The 19896-nt window shown below is 43.9% G+C and overlaps 1 protein-coding gene across 2 annotated transcripts in view; it reads right to left on the minus strand.

The window, feature by feature from the left end:
- Nucleotides 1-19544, minus strand: part of ccdc6b (coiled-coil domain containing 6b) — a 74073-nt gene extending 54529 nt beyond the window's left edge. Inside the window, exon 1 of one of the 2 annotated variants that reach the window (XM_085994917.1) lies at nt 19265-19544. In XM_085994917.1, the coding sequence (XP_085851043.1) occupies nt 19265-19504 (240 nt within the window). In that variant the 5' untranslated portion in view covers nt 19505-19544. The remainder of the gene's footprint in view (nt 1-19264) is intronic. The other variant, XM_085994916.1, reaches the window with a different exon arrangement.
- Between the last annotated feature and the right edge of the window lie 352 nt (nt 19545-19896).

Below are 19896 nucleotides of genomic sequence, written 5' to 3' on the forward strand. Positions count from 1 at the left end.
ACCTCACCTCTGTTCCAAACTTTATTTGAAGTGCTAGAATATCCAAATTCTCTCCTAGTGTGGCAACACTAGCTGGTTACTGTATCTATCAACGCAGTGCCAAGTTTACCAGCACTCACTAGGTGATACAATGTTGTAATTTTAAACTAATGTGAAATGAAAAACTCAATTTCATCAACAATGCTCATCATAGGAGGAGATACAATGTACCGTCATTTTAAACAAAGAACCAGCTTGGTAGTTTGTTCCCACTTAACAGCTAGCTATCATTTGAAATTCACTTGAGACAACTAGGCGCTGAGTGGCACCTATAAGCTGCTTCTAAACAGTTTAAAAGGCCCAATTAATTTAAACAAAGCACAATTTTACATAGTATTTTACAAATTATAAGAACATAGGAACAGCAGTAGGCTAATCAGTCCCTCGAGCCTGTTCCACCATTCTATTAGATCATGGCTGATCTGTACCTCAACTCCATTTACCTGCTTTTGATCCATATCCCTTGATACCCTTACTCAACAAATATCTATCCACCTAAGTCTTACAAATTTCAAATGACCCTGAGCATCCAAATCCTTATTGGAGAGAGTACCAGATTTTCATTACCCCGTGTGAAAAAGTGCCTCTTGATTTCACTCCTAAATGATCTAGCTCTAATTTTAAGGTTGTGTCACCAGAGAACTATTTTCTCTGTATCTACCCTATTAAATCACTATAATTTTAAACACCTCGATTAGATCACACCTCAATCTTCCAAACCCAAGGGAATACTCAATTTAACCCTTTAACACCTGGTATTATTCTGGTGAATCTGCGCTGCACCCCCTCCAAGGCCAATATATCCTTCCTGAGGTTTGGTGCCAAAATTGAACGCAGTGCTCTAACTGGGGTCAGACCAAGGCTCTCTGTACAATTGAAACATAACTTCCAACCTTTTTTTTAGATAAATGCCAACATTCAATTTGATTACCTTTTGTACCTATGCACTAGTTACTAGTGATTAATGTACCTGGACACCCAAATCCCTTTGGTGCTCCACAGTGCCTTGTCTCTCACTCTTTAGAAAATATCCTGATTTGTCTCAAATCCAATTCCTTACACATTGTACTCTAAATACCAGAGTTTTGGCTACTCACTTAATCTGTTATGTCCCTTTGTAACTTCCTCTGAACAATTTACTGTGCTTCCTAACTTGCTGTCATGTGAAAACTTGGATATACGACTTTCTATTCCTTCATCCAAGTCATCAATATATATAGTGAAAAGCTGATGCCCCAGTAGATTCCTGGGGAACACCACTTGCCACATCCTGCAATCAGAGTGCATTCCCTTTATCCCTACTCTCAGTCTCCTAACTCCCAATCAATGACCAACCTAGGTCACAAGGTTACCCTCCAATTCCATGTGCTTTCCTTTTTGCTAATCTCTTGCTAGGAAACTTATTAAAATGCCTTCTGGAAATCCATATTGACAACATCCATAGACACCCCTATCCACCATGCTAGTGACTCCTCAAAAAAAATCAACTAGATTAGTCAGGTGACCTGCCCTTCACTTCCATGCTGACTCTCTTTGATTAGTTCATTGCTTGTTGAAATGCTCAGTCACTCTGTCTCTGATGATAGATTTCAATAACTTCACCACAGCTAATGTTGATCTGACAGGTCCTTAATTTTCACGATTCTTCCTCCTTCCCTTCTTAAACAATGGAGTGGCATTTGCAATTTTCAAATCTAAAAGGCACAATTTCTAAATCTGGAACGCTTTAGAAAATTATGACAAATGCATCTGCAATTTCCTCACCTATTTCTTTTAATGCCTGGTGTGGAATGCATCAGGCCCTGGAGATTTGTCTATCTTAAGTCTCATTATTTTCTCCATTATCTATCCATCAATTCTGTGTAGGTGTGCCTCAGGCCCTACATTCTCATGCCTCAAAATTTTCTTGATCCTGCTGTAAAGACCTCAAGGTACTGCGGAGTTCTAAATTAGAGACAGGCTTTTCGCAACCTTCTCAGTTTCATTCCTTCGTGGGACAGTTACCTTAAGTTTACTGAAAGCACAATGCACTTTATTACTTCCATACTGTCTTCTGATTCTTTACTGCAATAATCTTACACAAACATAAAAAAACAAAGGGCAGTAAATCATTGGCTGCTCCGTTGAGCCTATCCCATATCGTCACAATGCAACCACTGGACAAGACCCCCCTGCCTTCACCCAAGTGCATAACACTACATTAAAAGACATCTGCCAGATGTGGGTCTATTCCCCAATGACATCTGCCTGTAGTCCAAGGTTCTTACACCTGCACCTGTCTGTGACTGTCCAATTCTTCCCATTCTGCTCCCACCATAAAAAATCTGCAGTTACATGTTATTCAATTTAATTAATGTGATTGGGGGGGGGGGGGGGGGAGAGGGGGGGAGAAATAAAAGATTTACAGAATTGCAAAGTTGAAAAGCAATTAAAAGAATCACTAGTTTAACTACCAGGAATTATTGCTTAATAATAAATTACTACACTAAAAACATCTCATCACAAGATTAGCCACAAGTAACTGATATAAAAGGGGAAGGCTGGTAATAAAAAACAATAAAATGTTTAACACATGGCAAGTATGTGATGAATTGCAGAATTTGGCAGAAGTCAGTACCCCTGAATGCACATTACAAACAAGCATTAACCATCACTGCTATGCAATGAATGTTTACTCACTGACCTTTGCATGTGTAGTACTTTACGCCTATGACTATCTTAGCAGTCAAAGTACAACGACATTTTCCTACAAATACATCAAGCACACTTAATATGCAAGGTACAACAGTCACTGTAGTTCAAGTCACACGATGCAAGAGCACCTTAATTCAGGAATCTAATTCAATCGTCGATGCCTGGTGTTCTCTGCTAGCTGCCAAGACACCCACCAACTTGGAAATAGAATTTCAAATAACTTAGCTTCTCGTCTGTAAACAGGCTCAAGTGTACTTCAAGGACATTACAAATCTTAGATGGTACAGACTAACTGCTTAACCTGAATTTGAGATTTATGACATCATATACGCTTGATCACCTCTGCCTTGTAGCTCGAACCCATACGTTATTCTTCAATTTTTACTTGAGTTCTGGGACAAGCTATTACCCTAAAGAGATGAACCTACAAACCGAGTCTGTGACACTTCTGACTATTATCCACTTGCAAGTGTTTCACATCTCGAGATGTGTTTGGATAGATTTTTTAATTCCACAATGATGTACAAGAGCTGGCCAATGACAGCTACTGTACATCCTGCTCAATGTGGCCCTGGCTTAACATAATGGAATATTGAAAGATAATTCACCATCATTCTACAGTTCAACTAGAAACCTTTATCATGAGCAAGCTTTAGTAACAGAGTTTACATTAATTTCTAAAAGTTCTGCAAATGTTGATCTTGACTATTTTCAAATTTTCTGAACCCCAGAACTCTTCAAATCAGATGCCACTTCTTTTTTTACTTTTTAAAAAGGGTATTTTAAATAAATTTTTATGTAACCGAGGTGAGGAATGTTAGTGGTGGAGACAGGATGCTTCTATTTTGACCATTTGGTGTCAATATGAGACAGCTCATTGAAACATGCAAGATTCCAAGGGGGATTGACAGGGTCGATGCTGAGAGGTTGCTTCCCCTGGCTGGAGTGTCTAGAACTAGGGGGCACAGTCTCAGGATAAGGAGTCGCCCATTTAAGACTGAGATGAGGAGGAATTTCTTCACTCAGAGGGTTGTGAATCTTTGGAATTCTCTACCCCAAAGGGCTGTGGATGCTCAGTCATTGAGTATAGTCAAGGCTGCAATAGATAGATTTTTGTACTCTAGGCAAATCAAGGAATATGGGGATCGGGCGGGAAAGTGGAGTTGAGATTGAAGATCAGCCATGATCTTATTCAATGACGGAACAGGCTCGAGGGACCATATGGCCTACTCCTGCTCTTAATTCTTATGTTCTTATTCCTACATCAGGTATAGGATGGGCTAGATGTCAAGTAAAGCTCACTTTACTCTGTTCCCACAGGTTAAATCCAATGTCAGAAGAGTAACTACCCTTCTTCCAATCCAACAGTCTGAAGTTTCCCATTTCCAAAATCAACAGCCCGACAGCATGAGTATCATCTACTTAGTGTCAATGGGCACTGAATTGTAGACAACTCGAAGCTTTGGGCTGTGCCCATACTTAACAGGTAATGGGGTGAAAACTGATTTCCTATATAGCCCTATAGCAAAATACTGCAGATGCTGGAAATCCAAAATAACAGAAAATGCTGGAAAAACTCAGCAGGCCAGGCAGCATCCGTGGAGAGAAAATAGAGTCAACGTTTCGGGTCAAACCCTTTGGTTTGACACGAAACGTTGACTATTTTCTCTCCACGGATGTTGCCTGGCCTGCTGAGTTTTTCCAGCATTTTCTGTTGTTATTTCCCATACAGCCCTGCTCGTTCTCTCAGTCTGGAGATTCAAACACAGATCCTGGATGCAATGTGCAATCATAGCGTGCTCATCACCAACTGAAATACCTAGAGGGACATGATACTAAAGGGTGGGGGAAAGAGAAGGCAAAGACAGCGTTGTATTGAATACTTTTGAGTTGCAAAAGGAAATACAGGAATGCATTAGCAAAAGTGGGCGCAGGGACTGGTTTCAAGGACCAACATTTGAATTCCCTTTCACTGTTACAATCTGGGCACTGCCAACAGCTTAAACTTGAGATCACAGCAAAACAAGAGTTTCCAAAAGTACACCTGCATTCTGAAACTTGCAGCCTTATGCGCGCATGAATGGGTGCCACAGGGGAATGATTCTTACCATAGGTTATGCACTGAACACATGCACTCCCAACCGCACTCCGGAAAACATCACAGTCCAATTTATTTACAAAGAAGCTAGTTACACGAAAGCAGAAACAGCAAGAAAACTAGCAGTACATTACTTGACTTACACAGTAAGTAAAATATTTTGAAAACTAGTCTGAATCCTTACAAGTTCAATAACTTGTGAACTGAATCGCTGATCAACTGGTACATGGCAGAAACCCCAGTGCCCCTCTAGGCTATCGCCGCTGGTATTTGGTGGTGCGTAGCAAGGAACTAACTTACACAGGCCTGTGGCCAAGTTACGTTCTTGTCTGTTCTTCGCAGTCCAAGCGGGCACATTTGATGATCAAAGGGATTTTTCCCAACAGTCAAGCAATCAGGATATTAAGCATTTCTACCGCTCAAGTAGATAATGCATGAACAGCAGACTCTTGGCTGCCTCGAGAGCCATTTGATTGACACCTGGCCACAACAGAATGCATTCTTACTGTGATGACAGACTACAAATTTGCATACATTAACATTTGAAGAACAAACCTGAGCCAAATTTTGTCTCATCGTATTTATTATTTCTCCCCGATGCCCAGAGAACTAGGTCACAGACACAATTTAAATAATTAAATTCACATTACACTGACCATGCGAAGTTATATAATAACAACCTGTATTTATATAGCGCCTTTAATGTAGTAAAACGACACAAGGCGCTGCACAGGAGCGTTATCAAATAAAATGTAACACCGAGCCATTTAAGCAGAAATTAAGGCAGACTTGGTCAAAGAGGTAGATTTTAAGGAGCGTCTTAAAGGAGGAGAGAGAGGTAGAGAGGTTTAGGGAGGTAATTCCACAGCTTAGGGCCTTGGCAGCTGAAGGCACGGCCACCAATGGTGGAGCCATTAAAATCAGGGATGTTCAAGAGGCCAGAATTAGAGGAGTGCAGATATCTCAGTGGGGAGGCGGGGGTGGCTGTAGGAGATTACAGAGATAGGGCCATGGAAAGGATTTGAATATAAAACCCAGTATAATACACATTTTCTTTATGGTACATGACAGAACGCTGCTTCCATCACACCATACAACCCGGTTTCAGTGTTTGCCCTGTTGCCACTGGATTTCAGTAGGACAGCTCTCGTCAGCACTACTGCTTGCTGTACTACAGCAGTCTATTATACATTCTACATCATGAAAAGGATAGCAGGTACATTATGGCAAACGACACGATACTCAGGACAGAAAAACTGAAATGCAACAGTTGAGTATCAAACTCAATTAAACCAATATTGCAGACGAACAAGGTATATTTTGTCACAATTGGTGACAGCTATGATGGGGTCAATATTATTAAAACAACAACAAATTGATGTGGTGCTAAAGCCATTCTTGACATCAGTCCCATTTTAGCTGGCACGTCTAATTACAAACAAATCTATTTCAGTTTGCAAACTCTGATTCTTGCCGAGCGAGCAGAATTCTCAACAGCTTACCATTCCACCATATATAAACAGCCAATGGGAACAGAAGGAGTTGTCACATTATTTTTTTTTAGGAATTTTGGCTAGGACTGGGACATATCAATCTTCATTTCCAACTGGAGGTGCCAACCAGGATCAGGTTTTCTGGTTTTCTTCGCTGTTCTCCTGTTCCTTTCTAAATATATACTTTATATATATATATACTAGCTGGGGAGCCCCGCGTTGCGAGGGCAATTTTGGGGCGCTTGGTCTCCCTGCCCCTGTGTGTCCCCCCTCTCCCGGTCATGTCCTCTCCCTGTCCTATCCCTCCCTCCCCTCCTTCCCCTCCCCTCCCCCCTCTGTCCCTCTCTCCGGCCCCTCCCCCTGCCTAGCGCCTGAGGTCCGGTGCGGTTGCGTCCCCCCGCGATTTCCCGAGGCTCTCCCCCCCCCCCCCCCCGGCGATTTCCCGAGGCTCGCCCCCCCCCCCCCCCGGCGATCTCCCGAGGCTGTGCTGGCGTCACGGGGGCCGTGCGCATGCGTGCCGGCGTCAAGGCGGCTGCGCAACTGTCGTGACGGGCCGTGCGCATGCGTGGTTTCAAGACCGCCGGCGTGCCCCGTTGCCGGGGGCCGTGCGAATGCGTGCCGTCGTCAAGGCGGCCGCGCAACTGGTGGCCTCTTCTTTTTTTAAAACTCATCAGCTCCCCCCCCCCAAACCGCGATTTCCCGAGGCTCCCCCCCCCCCCGCAATTTCCCGAGGCTCCCCCCCCCCCCGGCAATTTCCCGAGGCTCTCCGCCCCCCCCGCAATTTCCCGAGGCTCTCCCCCCCCCCCCCCGCGATTTCCCGAGGCTCTCCCCCCCCCCCCCCTATTAAATTGTTATTTAATTCCCTAACACATCATTAAAATATTTACCTTAGTTCCCTAACACGCAAAGTGTGGGGGAAAAAATTGTGAAAAATCAAGATGGCGGCCACTCACCTCAGTTCAGGATAAGGCCCGCCCACACACGCACCGATTGGTCCACCGATTGGTCGACCGGTCAGGTCACTGAAGCGTAGGATTGGTCAATCGTCGAGTCACTCGACACTCAACTGTAGGATGGCACGCGCCCGTCCGATTGGTCGCCCTCGACGTCACACGGTCGCTAATGAGATGCTAATGAGCGGAACGCTGAACATTTTTTGGATACCGCGGGCGGGATTTTTGTCCGGCCGAAACGTAAATACGCCTATGACCGGTCCGGAATCACAAGCTTTCTTTTGAGGCGACGCGCGCGTCGTTACGCTCTGTAACTTTCAAATGTATAGAGAACGGACAGACAGAGACACAGACAGACATCGGGACAGACAGAAGAGCTCTTTTATATATATATATATAGATTCTGACCAACAGGTGGCAATGCATGCGAGTTCAGCAGTTGGGGTCACTCAGGTCGTCATGGACCAGTTACTCTGGAGTTTCATGGAGAGAGGCCATCCTTGGTTGAAATTTTAAAGTTTCTGGTTAATTTTAAAACTTCAGCACGTGCATTTATGCTGCAATCTAGGAGATCTCCAGTTTATTATCTGTTGTACATGGATTATATGTGCCTGCGCGGGGAGCACCAGGGGTTTGCAGACTCTCCCGAGTCATTAGTCCCAATGGGAAGGATTTAAAGATGATTAAAAGGAGTTGATCGGGTAGCTAGAGAGAAACTATTCCCTCAAGTGGGGGAGTTCAGTACAAGGTGGGCATAACCTTAAAATGAGAGCTGGGCCGTTCAGGGTGATGTCAGGAAGCACTTCTTCACACAAAAGGTAGTGGAAATCTGGAAAACTCTCCCCAAAGCAAAAAGCTGTTGAGGCTGGGGGTTAATTGAAAATTTCAAAACTGAGGTTGATAGACTTTTGTTAAGCAAGGCTATTAAGGGTTATGGAACCAAGGCAGGTAGATGCAGTTAAGAGACAGATCAGACTTGATCTAACTGAATGGCAGAACTGACTCGAGGGGTTGAATGGCCTACTCCTGCTACTATTTCCCCATCCTGTTGTGATTCTAATTACTCAGGATTTCTGGAACCAATAAGATCATGATTCTCTTACAGGAGGTCAACAGATTAAACCCAAAACAGACAAGAGGGCTAGCTAAAGCCATTAAGTTATACCCATAAAATGTCCCAGGAGTCATATGTGGCTCAGGGTTCCATTGTTTGAGAAGAAACCAGACCTTGGAAATTATAGACCTATGCATTTGAATTTGGTAGTGGAGAACACATTATATGGGATGTAGGATCACTTGGAGATTTTGGTTGTTATGAGGAATAACCTAAATGGCTTCAAGTAACTTAGGTCCTGCGTCATTGAGTTCTGAGGAAGTGACCAGAATGATAGATGAAGGTAGTCTGATTGTTGATGTAAACCTTGCCTTCCAAAAAGTTTACTCGAAAAAATGAGATGTGTCAGGAATATGGGAGAGCTATTACTGTACATTGGTTGGAATCATGTGAAAAACTGTTATATGGGGAAGTGGATCTGATTGTGGCAAATTTACAAGCAGAGTTCCACAGGGCTTAATATTGGCTTGTTTGCTCAGTGATCGAGAAGATTGCTTAAGCAGAACCATTCTTCGATTTGCGAAGAGAACAAAAATAATTCAGAACAAATCGCTAAGTTGCAGGACATTTTGGATAAGTTAGGCAAAGCAGACAATATATTGCAGATGTCATTTAACGTGTACAAATGCTGTGTCACGCACTTGAGGTTAGCAAACTCAGGCATGTATATACAATGCAGGGGTACCTATTAAAGATATCGGATCAGGAACAAGACAGTGGGGTGGGGGGAGCCAATTGCTCACTAAAGGTGTATAAGCAGTGAGGGGTTGTTACAGGGAAATCAAATGAAAGTTTTAGGTTGTATTGCTCAGATGATAACATATGAAATAAAGTGTGCTATGCAAGAGTCTTGTACGTTCCTACTTGGAGTAGGTGTCCAGTTTTGGTCCCAACATATGGTGAAGGTTACTGATGCTCTGCAGAGGCTGACTAGGATGATACCAAATCGAATCATTCTTAGTTAGGAAAGGTTCCAAGAGTTAGGGTTATTTGCTTGAGAAACGCAAGCTAATAAGGGACAATGTTCCCTCTAACTTTTTTTGCCACTTGGCCCTTTCAAAATATCACGCATGCATGGTTTTTGTATTGAAAAGCCGGCAATCCAGCTGCACGGGAACCCTGGAGCAGCTTACAGAGAACACTGATGGGGGGTATGACTGAAGTTTTAAAAACGAAGCAGCGATTAGATGCAGTCGATTAGATAGTGATTTGAAGTTACAGCATGGAAACAAGTAATTTGGCCCAACGATCTCGGGTCCTCGCAAATCCCTTCACAACCAATGAATTACTTTTGAAGTGTAGTCACTGATGTCGTCTTCTTAGGCAGTCCCTCGGAACCGAGGATGACTTGCTTCCACATTAAAACTGAGTTCTCAGGTGAATGAGTCCAATGCGGGACCTACAGTCTCTGTCACAGGTGGGGCAGATGGTGGTTGAAGGGGCGGGTGGGTGGGGTGCTTGGGTTGACGTGCGCTCCTTGCGCTGCCTGCGCTTGCTCCTGGCGAAGAGACTCGAGGTGTTCGGTGCCTTCCCGGATGCTTCTCCTCCACTTTGTGCGGTCTTGGGCCAGGGATTCCCAGGTGTTGGTGGGGATGTTACACTTTTTCAGGGAGGCTTTGAGGGTGTCCTTGAAGCATTTCCTCTGCCCACCTGGGGCTCTCTTGCCGTGCCGGAGCTCCGAGTAGAGCACTTGTTTTGGGAGTCTCGTATTGGGCATGCGGACAATGTGACCCGTCCATCGGAGCTGATCGAGCGCGGTCAAAGCTTCAATGCTGGCCTGAGCGAGAACACTGATGTAACATTGCCAAACACACCAGCCAATTTGCACACAGCAAGGTCCCATAAACAGCAACGAGATAAATGACCAGAAATTCAGTTGCAGTGATGTTGGCTGAAGGATAAATGTGGAGAACTTCACTGATCTTAATTAAATAGTGTCGCAAGATCCTTTACGCCTACCAGTTGGGGCAGGTCGGACCTCGGTTTAACATCTCATCCTGGATTATCCACTCAAATCTCTGAAGTGGGACTTCAATCCGATAACACTCTTGCCTCTGAGCCTGAAGGGTATCACTGAGCCAAGGCTGACAGCTCAGTGTCAAACAGTCTAACTATCTACTCTGTCCCATCCTTTTATAATTTTAAAAACCTCTACCAAATCACCCCATAATCTCTGCTGTTCTAACAAAAACAGCCCCATTTTTCAAATCTTTCTTCATATTTGTATTTCCTCATACCAGGCAGCATCCTAGTGAATCTGCACTGTATCATCTCAACTGCCTTCCTATGGTGTGGAATCCAAAACTGTACACAGTACTCCAACTCACCATTACATCTCGACTTTTACATTCTATACCTCTTGCCATGAAACCCAGTACAGTATTACAAAAGTTTTTTTTTTTTTTAAATGGCCGTAACCACTTGAGGTACTACTTTTAATATTCTGTGACCCCACTCCCCCTGTTTCCAACAGAATTTTTTTTATACAAGCAAAATGTACTACCTCCATTTAATAAAATGTAATCTGCCACTGTTTTGCCCATTCCACCATCTTATCATCCCCTTGTAGCCTCCTTCGGCCCTCAATTATTTGCTGTGCCTCCTATTCTAATATTATTTGCAAATTTGGACACCACTCCCTCCAGCCCTAGATCCAAATAATTGATGTACACAGTAAACAGAAGTCATTGCAGAACAGTTTTTAATCCAATTTAATACCTGATCCCTAATTCCATATCCCTTTATCTTCTCGAAATAGTCTCCTGGGTGGTAACTTGTCAAAGGCTTTCTGGAAGTCCATATACACCACATCCACCATCTATCACCTCAAAGAACTCTCAGGTCTGTCAAGCATGATCTTTCTTTCTGAAATCTGTGAAATTGATAATAGCAGGACTAGAGGTCATGTCCACAAAAGCTGTAGGCAAAGGATTAAGTTAGGTACCATGAAGTGTTTCTTTTCACAGAGAGTCATCCCATGATAAAATTAAGTATTTCTATCTATGATGCATTTGATATTCGCTTTTTTTTTCCAGAAACAGTGCATGTGGAATTAAAAAAACAAGTTCGCTGAAAGAATATGGTCCAAATTGTTTTAATGTACAAAGCCCCCAGAGTGTACATTTTATGCTTGGTCATATACCAAGGGAGCTGCCAAACAGTTTAATTCAAATACAAGCATCTTGTGGATTTTGTTCGTATCTATGATCGGTTGGCAGCTCCTTTTGAATTTAAAAGACACATTTAATTTTTCCTTGCACCAAATTTTGAAAAGTATTTGAGCTTTTGTTCAAATTGGGTAGTCCATTTGAAACCTTGTGAGCACTAGGTAGGTCAGAGACTCTGTGGTGCAACATTTCATATTTCAGGAATTGTGTCCCCGATTCGGTTTACCTAGACAACATGACTTCACTTTCCAACTCTTGAAGAGGGATAGTTAAGCCTGAAACTGCTGTAAAGCTACACGGCATCATCGTTTCTGTTCATTAATCCATTTATTATTTAATGTTTATTTATAGCCTACGCCACCAGTCTAGTGAAATATTTATTCTACAAATTTTCAAGACGCAAACCACATCAGGATACTTGATGTAACTAGTAAGACAAAATACACAAGGATTTTCTGTTCGATCCTTGGGGTTACTACAAATTATCTAAATACAAGGCAGGTAAAGGCATAGGCCTGCTGTGTCACAGGAAGCGAGTGCTTGCCAACAGGACTGGTTGGAGATGCTGAACACAAGAAAAGTATCGCAAGGTATTTCTTTTAGCAAACCACCATTGTGCTCTGGAACAAACTGTCGAGTACGTAGGCACTACAGTCCTTCAAAAAAAACTTCACGTTTCCCAGAAGACAACTTTAGTTATAGCTGGTAATTTGCTGGTTAGTGTATGGGGAGGTTGTGAGCTCACTAAAAAGAGATGGTATATCTCAGCTATTTATCTTGGCAAAGGACAGTTACTATTGATCAACTGAAATTAACCAGTAATTGACTTGTTTTTTACAATTCTTTATTCACTGGAGTGTAGTTCTGCAGTTACAAGTTCATTACGCTCTGATGTAGCTCTCCTTTAAGTATCCCAGAAGGGTTCTTTGAAGAAGCCCAAGTAATTAGATAAGTAATTCACTTGCTTATCTCATCTCAAGCTCCAGTCCAAACAGCTGCCCTGGACACTTGAAAAAAACCTCAATCTTTTAGCCGCAAAATTGCTTATAACTGCAAAATGACTGACGGGAAAAAGCTACGAGAGTCAATTAAAACTGCAAAGACACTGGGCACCTACCACCTTCCTTAAAAAGTGGGCTTTGCATCAGATAATACATTTTTAAACCATATATATTGGTGTAGGGACTGTACGGAGTACACAGGTAGCTACACACTCAGATGAGGAAACCAAAGGCTCTGGCTCGAACGCTCAGCCAAATCAGATTTGATCAGCCTACTCTTTCGATCACCAGCTGCAGTTCACAGCCTTTCAATTTGGGTCATGCTACCCACCTTTGCTCTTCGTTCACAGCAGTATGAAGGACAAGTTTGGCAGGGAATTGGGGGGGGGGGGGGGAAAGAGAAGAGAGAGGGGGGCATTAGGTGTGGGAGTTGTTAACCAGTCAACCTGTATGCAGATATTTGCATTTTCTTAGGAGTCCATATTTTTAATTCCAATTAAAAGCAAAGAAAATCCAGCGAGTTTTGTTCAAAATACTCCTTCTCATATGAGAAAATACCCCAACCTGAAATGACTTTTTAAAAGACAATTCTGTCAGCATAGGGCCTACGCCAGAGTAGGGCCTCCCTCCTCGACAGGCCACTCCAAAGTTATCCATTACAGTGGGTTACTCCTGTGCGTCTGGACAGACTTCAATGCAAACAGCAGAGCCACTGGCATCCAGCTGCCCAACCCTAGGGAACCATCCACGGGCAATGAGTGACTCCATGTTTCTCATGCAGGAATTTCCCACCCTGTTTTCCATGCCAAGTTTACAGTAAAGTGTGGAAACTTTACATTCTTTGTTTTTTCATTCCACAAACAGTGACATTTGCAACACCAACCAAAACCAGACTCGGTTAACATTAATTTGCTTAAAATCTACATCAACTGTACCCAAACTTTTGGTTGCCAGAAGCCACAACATAGTATATATAGCACAAATCCCAAGGGGCACACAGTTATGCTACAAAACATCAGATTCAAGAAAATAGCAAAAATATAATTTTCCTGATGTTTCTTGGTAAATACAGTAATGACAAGATAACAGAAAACGCTGGAAAAACTCAGCAGGCCAGGCAACATCCGTGGAGAGAGAAACAGAGTTAACGTTTCAGGTCGAAGACCCTTCGTCAGAAACGTTAACTCTGTTTCTCTCTCCACGGATGTTGCCTGGCCTAAGTTTTTCCAACGTTTTCTGTTGTTATTTCAGATTTCCAGCATCCGCAGTATTTTGCTAATGACAAAACGATTCTGCAACCACTAAAAATTTAAATGCCCAGAGCATGCAGTGTAACTGTCAACTTTGTTACTTCTTGCTATCTGTTGTCTGCTGCCCCCCTGCCATTCCCCACTCTCCATCTCCACTAGTGAGCCTCACTGAAATTTGCTCTCCTCAATGACTGTCTGCTCGGGATTAACTAGACGTGCCTTGCTTTTAGGTTTGACTTCTGGCTCGTCACGAGTCTGGCGAATTAGAAAAGACTGGTAAACGCACGGATAGAAACAAGGCTCGTTGATCATTGGTGGATAACCGAATCAAAGAGACGCCCAAGTCTACCAATGAGGTAGCAAGCAGCCTTTTCTAATCCCACCAGGCACACAAAGTTCAAGCCAAACTTTCCAGCAGAACAAATACAGTTTAAGTGTCAAATTAAAGATGCATCATCAGTGACTGGGGTATGGTTAGTCAGACATGACCATTCTATTCCAGAATACAAAGATTATCCTGGTATCAATAACAGCTCCCCCACCCCCCTCTTTCCAGTTTCAATAAAATGTTCATAAATAGTTTCCAGTAGTTTACAACAGTCGGACTGGGCAAGATGAAAATTTCTGTCCGTCCCATCTTGATTGCAATTTTCATCACAATGAAATGGAATCTCACTTCATTTCAAAAGCTTAACCTTAATTGCAGACCGGGAAGGAGGAGAGGGGCTGCAGGTTCAGTAAGGGTGTGCCTAACACTATATTCACAGAACATGGCCCATTGTACTGGAATTTATTTTAATAAAAAATTCTTAACAGCTGTTGACTCCAGAGACACAAAATTATTCAGGGTTCTAATGAGTGAACCAAGATTCCACTGCAGCATCAGGCTTTTTCTCTAGTCATGTTCTTAAGTAGCTGCCAAAAAATATTCCCGCTGACTGCTCTTTATGCATTTCAATTCATAACTAGTGGGTGTTTCAAGTTTACATAAGAACATAAGAAGTAGGAGTAGGCCATACGGCCCCTCGGGCCTGCTCCGCCATTCAATAGGATCATAGCTGATCCGAACCTAGACTCACGTCCACTTCCCTGCCCGCTCCCCGTAACCCCTAATTCCCTTATCTGCTAGGACAATGTCTATCTCCATTTTAAATTTATTTAATGTTGCAGCTTCCACAGCTCTCTGGGGTAGCAAATTCCATAGATTTACCACCCTCGGAGTAAAGAAGTTTCTCCTCATCTCAGTTTTGAAAGGGCAGCCCCTTATTCTAAGATTATGCCCCCTAGTTCTAGTCTCACCCATCAGTGGAAACATCCTCACCGCATCCACCCGATCAATCCCCCTCTCAATCTTACATGTTTCGATAAGATCGCCTCTCATTCTTCTGAACTCCAATGAGTAGAGGCCCAACCTACTCAACCTTTCCTCATACGTCAACCCCCTCATCTCCGGAATCAACCGAGTGAACCTTCTCTGAACTGCCTCGAGAGCAAGTATATCTTTTCTTAAATATGGAAACCAAAACTGCACGCAGTATTCCAGGTGTGGCCTCACCAATACCCTGTATAACTGCAGCAAGACTTCCCTGTTTTTATACTCCATCCCCCTTGCAATAAAAGCCAAGATTCCATTGGCCTTCCTGATCACCTGCTGCACCTGCATACTAACTTTTTGTGTTTCATGCACCAGGACCCCCAGATCTGTAGCACTTTGCAGTTTCTCTCCATTTAGATAATAACTTGCTCTTTGATTTTTTCTGCCAAAGTGCATAACCTCACACTTTCCAATATTATATTTCATCTGCCAAATCTCTGCCCACTCACTTAGCCTGTATGTCCTTTTGCAGGTTTTTAATGTCTTCCTCACTCACTGCTTTCCCTCCCATCTTTGTATCGTCGGCAAACTTGGATATGTTGCACTCGGTCCCTTTCTCCAAATCATTAATATAGATTGTAAAGAGTTGGGGTCCCAGCACTGACCCCTGCGGAGCACCACTAGTTACTGATTGCCAGACCGAGAACGAACCATTTATCCCAACTCTTTGTTTTCTGTTAGATAGCCAATCTTCCACCCATGCCAGTATATTACCCCCAATCCCGTGATTTTTTTATCTTGATCAGTAATCTTTTCTGTGGCACCTTGTCAAATGCCTTTTGGAAGTCCAAATACACTGCATCCACTGGTTCCCCTTTATCCACCCTGTATGTTACGTCCTCAAAGAATTCGAGCAAATTTGTCAAACATGACTTCCCCTTCATAAAACCATGCTGACTCTGTCCTATTAAATTATGTTTATCCAAATGCTTTGTTACTGTTTCCTTAATAATGGACTCCAACATTTTACCAACCACAGATGTTAGGCTAACTGGTCTATAGTTTCCAGCTTTTTGTCTACTTCCCTTCTTAAATAAGGGTGTTACATTAGCAGTTTTCCAATCTGCCGGGACCTTTCCCGAGTCCAGGGAGTTTTGGAAAATAATCACCAATGCATCCACAATCCCTACCGCTACTTCTCTCAAGACCCTAGGATGTCGGTCATCAGGTCCGGGGGATTTATCCGCCTTAAGTCCCATTATTTTACCGAGTACCACCTCCTTATTGATTTTAATCGTGTTTAGCTCCTTCCCCCCCCCCCCATTGCCCCATTTGTCCAGTATTGGGATATTTTTAGTGTCCTCAACTGTAAAGACTGATACAAAATATTTGTTCAGCGTCTTTGCCATCTCCATGTTCCCCACCACTAGTTTCCCGGTCTCATCCTCTAAGGGACCAATGTTCACTTTAGCCACCCTTTTTCTTTTTATATAGCTGTAGAAACTCTTGCTATCTGTTTTTATATTTTTTGCTAGTTTACTTTCATAATCTATCTTCCCTTAATTAATCTTTTAGTTATTCTTTGCTGGCTTTTAAATGCTTCCCAATCTTCTATCCTCCCACTCGATTTGGCTACTTTATATGCCCTTGTTTTCAGTCGGATACTATCCTTTATTACTTTACTAAGCCACGGATGGCTGTCTTTTCTTTTACTCCCCTTTTTCCTCAGTGGAATATATTTTTCTTGAAAGATGTGAAATATCTCCTTGAATGTAGACCACTGCTCTTGTACCGTCTTACACTTTAATCTGTTTTCCCAGTCCACTTTAATCAATTCTACTCATACCTTCATAGTCTCCTTTATTTAAACTCAGTATGCTGGTTTGAGATCCAACTCCCGCCCTCAAACTGAATTTGGAATTCAACCATATTATGGTCACTCATTCCAAGGGGATCCTTTACTAGGACATTTTTTATTAATCCTGTCTCATTACACAGGACCAGATCCAAGATTGCCTGCCCCCTGGTTGGTTCAGTTACATGCTGCTCAAGGAACCCGTCCCTAATACACTCTGTGAACTCTTCCTCAAGGCTGCCATGCTCAATTTGATTAGTCCAGTCAATATGAAAGTTAAAATCCCCCATGATTATAGCTGTTCCCTTATTACAAGCCCCAACTATTTCTTGATTTATACTCCAACCAACAGAGTTACAACTGTTAGGAGGCCTATAGACTACGCCCACTAGTGACTTTTTCCCCTTATTATTCCTTATCTCCACCCAAACTGTTTCACTATCCTGATCCTTTGACCCAATATCATTTGACTATTGCAGTGATTCCATCCTTGATTAACATAGCAACCCCACCTCCCTTTCCTTCCTGTCTGTCCTTCCTAATTGTCAAATACCCTTGTATGTTTAGTTCCCAGTCATGATCATCTTGCAGCCATGTTTCCGTAATGGCCACCAGATCATAACCATAAAGTTTAAGGGAGTTCTCTTCCATTTGAGAGTGCAGACTGAAGACCTCTCCAAAACTTTCAGCACACAAGCAAGTTGAGGTACTACCCTCAGGAGGATATGCTGATAGTAGGGTGGGAGGGGACTCATGTGGAGCTTGTAAAGCAGCACAGACCAGTTGGGCCTAATGGCCTGTTTCTGTGCTGTAAATTCTATGTAATAAAGAATTAAATGTTTCTGCACAGAGGTTTGTCAATTTGCCCTTTTGAATGGAGAATTACAATGAAAGGGGATGAATGGGCCCTGCCCCAGTATATATGTTTATGTAAAATAGCAGAGACCCACCCTGATTAATGTTATATACCAGAAGTGTTGGCACTAAGCTTAGCATATTGACACAGGAAAAATGCTTAACGCAGTACAATTTAAAGCTTTTTTGCATTATACTCAATTCAACATGTCAAATGAGAGACCTGTAACCACCAGTACTGCACCTCAGTGTTATACACATTGAAATGTTGCAAACAGTAGAACACATTTTGCAAAAGTGAACACAATATGCAAACTTGTCACTTTTTTACAGTAAAGTATTGTTGCTAGAGAGTCAGTAAAAGTTTTTCTGAATACCCTTATATGCCTATACGAGAGTTAAACATTCGACTGAGTCAATCTAATCGCTCTAAACCAAATGGATCATGCCTCCCTTGAAATCAGGAGTGGCAGATGTGATCGGAAACCCATTGTACGTGAAACAGGATTGGGCAGGTGTGCAGAAATATGCAACTACATTCTGACCACAATGAAAATGGAGGCCCCTAGAAATGTAACATGATGCTTCAAATGGCCAAATCTACTTGTATCTTTCTAAGTGCAGCAATTATGATTTTACAAAACAGCAACCGAGGAACACCACCTAGTTAACAGGCACACCGTTCTTTACAGATTTGAGGTTATTCATTTTAAAAAGCAGCCCAACCACTGCCAGTACAAAAAGACAATTTGCAAGTGGCAGCTACAGTTTACTACAACGTAACATGTGTGTTGGCTGCTGCACATTCCTATTCTTCGAGACGGCCTTTGGGAAGCACTTGGGACATATCAGAACTAACAATAATTCATAAAATGCTTCAAAAAAAGGAAGACTCACATGGCAAAAAAAAACTTCATCCTCAAAACACCTGTTGCTGGTTTGGTTTTCTTTATTATAAAGATATAAATGCTGAATCATCCACTAAATTGATAGATCACCAAAAAAAATGCAGAATTTGCTTTAAAAATAAATTCTCCAGTTATTGACTGGGCGGCACTCAGTTCACATTTCCCCATTATTTCCTTGAGTTGCAGTCAGTCTCTCCCTCCCCCTCCACACACAGTGAACAGTAAGCGGGCTGAGGGTGGCCGCTCGCCTCCTTTGTACTGGCACACACCCGCTTACCGGGGGAGGCACTGCCGCCGCACCCCACCCTACCCTACCCTACCCTAGCCCCGGGGCCCTGCCCCAACTGACCAGGCTCACGGCCCCGGCTGTGCCCCAGCGCTCATTCCCCAGCCAACCCCCGCCCCACACACAGGAGCCAGGGGGCCGGGGCTCCGGGATTGGACTAGGCCGCAGTGAGGGAGAGGGAGGCGGGCGGGGCGGGCCGGGTCTTGCCGGCCAGGGAAGGCCTCCAGCTGACTTACGATGGTGACGCTGGCCTTGCGCAGGTCGCGGTTCTCCTCCTGCAGGGCCTTGCACTTGAGCTTGTAAGTCTCCAGCTCGATCTTCAGCACCTTGTTCTCCTGCTGCAGCGACGCGAGCCGGTTGCTCAGCTCCTCCAGCTTGAAGGCCGAGATCACGATGCCGGCCGCGGTAGACGAGGACGGCAGCGCGGACGAGCTGCCCGCCGCATCCGTGTCGCTCTCGCTGGCGCTGTCCGCCATGTTCGAACCCGCTCACTGCCTGATCTCGGCTGGAGGGCGGGGCCTGGAGAGGGGCGGGGCCTGGAGAGGGGCGGAGCCTGGACCGGGGAGGGGGCGGGGCCTGTAGAGGGGGAGGAGCCTGACCCGGGAGGGGGAGGGGCCTGACCTGGGAGGGGGAGGAGCCTATGGCGGGGAGAGGGCGGGGCTATGTAGGGGGAGGAGCTTGGGCCGGGGAAGAGGGCGGGGCTAGGGAGGGGGAGGAACCTGGGCCGGGGAGGGGGGGGAGTGGGCGGGGCTAGGGAGGGGGAGGAGCCTGGGCCAGGGGAGAGGGCGGGGCTAGGGAGGGGGAGGAGCCTGGGCCGGGGGAGAGGGTGGGGCTAGGGAGGGGGAGGAGCCTGAGCCGGGGGAGAGGG

This window comes from Somniosus microcephalus, chromosome 8 (genome assembly GCF_052327205.1).
Source record: "Somniosus microcephalus isolate GS21.2 chromosome 8, FLI_Smic_1.0, whole genome shotgun sequence".
In the NCBI taxonomy this organism is placed as follows: domain Eukaryota; kingdom Metazoa; phylum Chordata; class Chondrichthyes; order Squaliformes; family Somniosidae; genus Somniosus; species Somniosus microcephalus.